At 32.3% G+C, this 6840-nt stretch overlaps 1 protein-coding gene across 2 annotated transcripts in view; it reads left to right on the top strand.

Annotated features, from left to right (window-relative positions):
* The window catches only part of LOC106875343 (polycomb complex protein BMI-1-A), a 154939-nt gene extending 149511 nt beyond the window's left edge, over positions 1 to 5428 (top strand). For both annotated transcript variants that reach the window (XM_052970202.1, XM_052970201.1), the window contains exons 10-11: positions 1784 to 1864; positions 3007 to 5428. In XM_052970202.1, coding sequence (XP_052826162.1) covers positions 1784 to 1864; positions 3007 to 4065 — 1140 coding nt within the window. In that variant the 3' untranslated portion in view covers positions 4066 to 5428. The remainder of the gene's footprint in view (positions 1 to 1783; positions 1865 to 3006) is intronic.
* The last annotated feature ends 1412 nt before the right edge of the window (positions 5429 to 6840 follow it).

Raw genomic sequence — 6840 nt, 5'->3', positions numbered from 1 at the left:
TCCAGATTTTTTTCCATGTATCTGGATTAATTATCAAGATATCGCTGCCTGTATCCAATTGTAACTTTATGTTTGTGTTGTTAATTCTTACATACACAAATTTCCTTTGTGGCTTGTTCATATTTCTTGTCACCAATAACCTGTTTACATGATCTTTTCTGTTGAGCTGTTTTTTAGCTTTTGTTTTACGGTGTGATTTTTTATGACCTATCTTTCTACACTTGAAGCATTTTATATTTTTAAACGGACAGTTGCTTTTAAAATGTAGACCACTGCACCCATAACATGGATTCAGTTTTGACATTTTTTTCATTTTTTCTCGTCCATTACTGATTGGCACATGAATATGAGAGCAATCTTTCTCTTCAATTTTATCTGTGTCATGTCTTAGATTTATAATTTTCTGGCATTCTTCTGCAACTGCCTGTAGAGTTAATTTTTGGTTCTGTTCTAATTTTGTTAATATCTGGGAACCTACGTCTGCAACTTTGCTTGCAGTTAGCCCTTGAACAAAAATTAGGTGACAAATTCTTCATCATAGTTTTTTACCATATTTATACATTGCCAGCAAGTATTGAACAGGGTACTTCTTTCCCTGAAAATGTTTGATAAAATATTGTTTCATTGAAACAAATTTCACCTGGGCTCTTCAGCAGAATATAATTACTATATGTTTCATGTTCAATTTGGGATAACTTTCTTAAAAGAAGTCGTATTTTTTTCTTGTTCATCCAATTTTCACATTTTTCTCTGAAGATTTCTTTGTATCATCGAAAATATGCAGTGAAGGTAATCCTTTCTCTGGATTATAACTGAATTCTTCAATTGAGTTTGCTATTTTGTCTGGCGAATATGATCCTGAAGTATTTTCCGACTTCTTTAACATTAATTCCAGCAACTGTTGGTTTTTGTTGGTGTTGCTACTGCACTATGGAGGCCAATAAGTCTTCCATGTTAAAATTAATTTTTCTTTGGTTTCATACCCCAAAAAATTCTAAATGTCCAACCCAAGCTTCGAACAAATCGCCACTTTTATATCCTGGTGTTTAATGAAGTGGGAGGGGGGAAGAAAGTATTCACACAACTCTCTATGATTACTGTTACACAAGGTTAAATGCTCTCTGCCAGTGGCTCACAGTGAACTTCTTACCCTGAACTGCTGAAAGTTCTTTATTTTATAGTAATGTGTCAGTTCTCTTTTAGTCACTTGTGGGTGGTTGGAATCATTTCACAACACTTTTGTAGTTGCATTTACTTTAAACAATATTGGAAAGCTATGTTTCAAAGTTATGTCAATCTCTGTACATGGGTCTGCATTTGATGAACTCTTATCTATTTTTTTAAATGGTTACAATACTGGAAATGTTGCAAAATAGATATTTGAGTTTGTAAAAAAGATTGACATGATGGATTTCATTTTTGAAATCAGCAACTCCAAAATTACCTGGTGACATGCCTCCGACATCAGATAATGAAAACCATGTTCCCCAATGTAACTAATCATGATTGTGATTAATATATTTGTATTGCTTTCTTATCATTGTTTGTATTATTAGTGTTAAAAACTGACATTTCTATACCATATTTATTTGGCCATTTCCTTTTTACCAATTTTTTTGTTGGTTGAAGAAATGGAAGAAAATAACAACAACAATGAGATCAGCAGCCAAGAAATAAGGAATGTTTTTGTTTTTAGTTTGACTACAAAGTTTTGTGTTCTGTTGTTTTTGATTGCATTCATTCTATCTTCACTGTTTCTAATGACAATTGCTTGTCTGCGCAGATTCACATATTTCACTCCGATGAACCACTGAAAGACAACTACACTTTGATTGATATTGCTTACATTTATACCTGGAGACGGGTAAGTTTCTATAACCATTCCCTATAATTGTTTTTGCATGTTTTTAATAGTACAGCCTAGAGGAAGCAACTGTGCTTATAACCTTTATAGGCAGTGGCAGACTAGGTCTAAAAATATTAGTTGCCAGGAGACTAAGGGGGGGGGGCCACCTGCAACTACAATGCTATCATTTAATTTTTTTTTTTTTTAAGTATTCTTTTTAACTGTCTACAAACACAGCCGGGCTGAAATAATTAATGCAGTCTTCCAGGAGTGAGTAAAAAATTCTCAAACTTGAGGGGATGGGTCCCCATATATGGATTCTAATGTTGCAGGGGCCCACTTGCCTTCAGGCAAGCTGGCAATCTGACCAGTCCACCACTGTTTATAGGCCTCCTGAGATCAGCGAGATTGAAACTGATAGGTAAATCTATGATGAAAGCCATTTTAGCAATGGCCATTTTGTACTTTTGCTTTTCTAGCAGAATATATTCAGGGTTACAACATTAAGCTGTAAAGATAGTAGAGAATATTATGTAGGAATTTATCTGCTATTTCTAGAAGATCAAGCTACAATGTATATATATATATATATATAGGCTTCCTTTTCTTCCAGGCTGGAGTATGTAGTCTATTTTGTTGATTGATGTGGGTCCTCTGTTCTAACTGCTGGTAGGAAGTCAGCATCTGAAGTGTATCTGAGTTTTATGAAATAAAGTAGTACCTGAATGCTGATTTAGAATGTTTAAATTAGTGTTATTTAGTAGTATGTAGTGTTGAGTGAAAATCCTGCCATAGTGAACTCATAAACCTATAACTAAGATTTTCAATAAAATATCACATTGGATGAAGTGATTAAAGTTAACACTGTCACTAGATTACTGAATCTATTGGTAATTACTCTGTGTTTCATTAATCTCATATAGTTTTGTTAGATTAAAGCTGACAAATTACATTCTGTAACTATGATAAATTGTGGATTCAGTTTCTGGCTTGTTTGATATTTTAAGGAAAGTGAGCTACTTTTGATATTTAATGGTATTTGTGATATTTATCTGATTGCTTTGTGAAAGACAGAATTGTGTGTTTTAATCTATTTTAAAACAATCTGTGATTGAACTTGGCAATTTATGATTAATATGTTACTGAAATGTCTTTTGCAGAATGCTCCATTGCGACTCTTCTATTCTGTGTTTGAAAATAGTGCTAAGAAACCCAAACTGTCTAACACAGAAACTGTCTCTGAAAACAGAAGTGTGAAAGAAAAACTGAAGCTGTCAGTGTCCACTACTGGTGTCACTAACACTGTAACACATACTACAGCAGCTGCTACACATGTGACAAAGGCTTCAACTGTCTTAACACCTACTGCCACTACTGTTCAATTGACCACTCCAACACCAACTACTACCACTGTTGTCACAACTACTGTACGTACCAATGCTAGTTGCACTGAGACAACAACCAATAGCAGCTCTGTAATGAGGCCGTGCAGTGATAATGCTGTATTTCACAAACCTACTCAACCACCGCCTTCTACTAAACATAGTCATAATCAGAAAACTTTGCAAACTCTCAAAACACCTCAGCTTATTGCACCCAAACCCCCTGAAATCTTTCAAAGACCTCAAGTTATAGCTCCCAAATCTTTACCTAATTCTGTATCACTCAGTCCTCAAAGAATGTCCATTGCAAATTTTCAGAAACCTCTGCCTGTGCTTATGCAAAGGACACCACAAATTCAGAAATTTCAACCAAGTAACTTTCCCCAAAACAACGAAATGTCACTTCCAAAAGTAAACCAAACTAATGCACAACGTGTAATGCAAACTAATTCAATAAAAGTTACTCACAACTATGGACCGAAGAATTCTCAAGATAATTGGCAGAAGATGCCACAAAATATTCCACAAAAATGTTTCCAAACTAATGGTAATCAAAAAAATGTTGCTGTTTCTTCTGCTAGTAAACCTATACAAGGATGCTCAAGTCACTGCAGAGTAACTTCAAAAGGAATGTCTAAACAAGAAAATACATTCTGCCAGAAACTTGACAATAAGAAACAACTAGAAACTATGATCAATGGTAATAAAATTGTTGATCCATGCACAGGGCCTACAGCTAGATCTAATAAAAGAGATGGCACTGGAGATGTTAATAAGGAGAAATCAATAAAAATGAATGGAAATGCATCAAAAACAGAGATAGCTAGTGTTAGTTAGAAGTGTGAGATTTAAAGTCATGAGAAATAATAATGGAGGACAAAAATAAAAATAGAATTTACACAATAACAGCTGCCATTATAATGCCAATGAAGATTATCATGCACAAACTTTAGCTACTGGATGCTGTGTAAACATTGTGTATATTTTTATGTTGAAAAAGATATGTGGCTGCTTGTAACAGCAAAACTCTGTGATGGGAAACTTGCCATTTCATTGAGAATATAATGTCTCCATTGCTCAGGTGTTTGCAGAACTAAGATGACAGCAGTCAATACAAAGGATATATTTTTGATTAACAGGTGAAACAGTGGTTGGTAAATGAGAGAAAATCCTATGAACAGCATAAATTCATTTTTCCATTTTATATACCAAATAATCTAATTTTTTCTTCTGTTAATTAACAATGGCTTGTGCTCTTCTTTGTAAATATTGGAAAATAGATGTGTGTATGAGTGAAAAATGTATGTCATTGTGAGATGTGTGTTAACACTTTTCCAGATTGTTGAAAAATGGTCTGCCCATTTACTTATGTTTTGTTTCAGTAACCTCTAAATTTAACTACTTACATTATATGTAAGTGCTTCAATATTTATCTTCTTGACTACAAGAGAAATATATTTTCTCATTCTCCTAACAAAGCAGTTGTCATGTTCAGTTTCCAATTTCTTAAATTATCAGAATATGTACAAATAACATATCCTTATTATTAATTCACTAAATAATTTCAGTATTTTAAAAAAATTTTTATAAACGAAAACCTTTTTACTTTATATTTTACCTGAATAAGAAATATTCTTTGTTTAAAAGTAAGCAATTTGTGGAATTTTCAGGTATGTAAAACTTGTGGGAATCCTTTTCATCATATGAATGTGGTTTCTCATTGAGATTTAATTTGATATTTTAGATAAGTTTTATATTTAATAACTGACTAAACTATGATATTATGACTCTTGAAAATCTATTTCTAAGTTTTACAGAAATCATTCAAAATTCAAACGTTAGTTAAATAACTTGTAAATAAAACTAAATCATTGTTATTACAAATTCATTTATTTCCAATTAAAAAGCTGTGAAACTGACAAAATTATAATACAAATATTTGTGTTGGAACTGAAACTGAAATTTTCTTGTTGACTTCTTTTGTCAAATACAATCCTATTTTTCCTTAAAACTTTGTTTTATGGTTTTCATAATTATTTGTTTTGTTTTCATTTTATTTTGTGCATTTGCATAAACATTATTCTGACTAGGAGTTCTATTTTTCACAATGGAAAAGTGAACACATACCTTTAATTCATGCATGTATTTTGGCTGTTAACATAATTCGCAAGACAGAAACGGAATAAACATTTTAAACAAACTGATACTATTTGGTGTTATTTCAGGCTTTCCAAGAAATTTTCATATATGATTTCAGTTTTATTTGATATTAAATTTTAAAATCACCCATTTAAAACAAAAAAGAGAAATGTGCCTACTGAGAGATCCCTGATGTGTGATAGGTACAAATCCCAGAAGTGAACCTGTTGCACTTTTCTGTCTTAAATTCAGTGGTATAATGTCTAAAATCATAACTGAGTGTTTCTACATTAGTAAAAGTCTGATAAAAAATCAAAAAAAGGTTGTATTTGTAGTCAAGTGGAACTCTTTCTTAGAGGATACTGACATAGAAATTGGGATCTTTTCCTTTTGGCCGGCACATTTAAAAAATAATTTTTTGTAACTAAACACTTTCAAAATTTGTATACTGGTAGAATGTGTCACATAAAAACATCATCTACACATGGCGTTTTTGAGAAAATTGTGTATTTTCAAAGTTATTTCATGTTAAAGCTGTCATATTTTAACCAATCAATGACATCTGTTGAGGTGAAAACAATTACTACTGTTGTTTGTCAACAACTTCCAGCTGTGTCTATTTCGTTTGTCACTATTATTTATGACATATTTCATCTCAGTTACGTTTGTATGAATAAACGAGTGTATCTGAAGCATGTTTACTTTATGGCACCACCACAATCGTTTGTGCATTTCTACAGCTTTTAGCTTTTTATTTCCTGTTTTTCAGCTACTATTTTTGGAAAGACATTTTTTCCCCCTTCCCCCTCTAATTTCTTCATTTTTCACATTTTTCCATAACTCTAACCCTAAAATCTCAACCCTAACCCTAACTCTAATCTTAAAACCCTAACCTAACTTTAAAACCCTAACCCTAACTCTAAAACCCTGTCCTTAACCCTAAAACCCTAACCCTAACTCTAAAACCTAGATGTCATAAATAACAGTGACAAATGAGATATACACCACTGATAGTTGTTGTTGACAAACAATGGCAGTAATTTTATTCAGCTGAATATGTCATTGATTGGTCGAAATTACCGAAATACGACAACTTTTACATGAAATAACTTTTAAAATATAAACTTTTCTCAACAACACAAAGAGTAAAAGATGTTTTATATGACACATTCTACCAGTGTCCGAAGTTTGAAAGTGTTTAGCTACAAAAAATAATTTCTCGATGTGCCTTTCGAAGGGAAAAGATCCAAAAATTGGATTGTCAGCATGAAATATAAATACAAATATTTCCATTAGGTTTGGTGCTCTTGTTTTATTGATTTCTGGAGAATGTAACTAACTGAATGTTGAACCCTGACTTTGTTCTGAATCATAGTTTCTTAATTAATTTGTAAAGAGTTCATTTATCTAATAGATCTATTTTGGTGGGGCTGAAAACCAATTACTCTTGCAAAAAGACATGTATTACAATAG

Source organism: Octopus bimaculoides, chromosome 8 (assembly GCF_001194135.2).
Source record: "Octopus bimaculoides isolate UCB-OBI-ISO-001 chromosome 8, ASM119413v2, whole genome shotgun sequence".
Classification (NCBI taxonomy): Eukaryota; Metazoa; Mollusca; class Cephalopoda; order Octopoda; family Octopodidae; genus Octopus; species Octopus bimaculoides.
The sequence above is the reverse complement of the archived record's forward strand: the minus strand, read 5'-3'. Positions and strand labels throughout refer to the sequence as shown.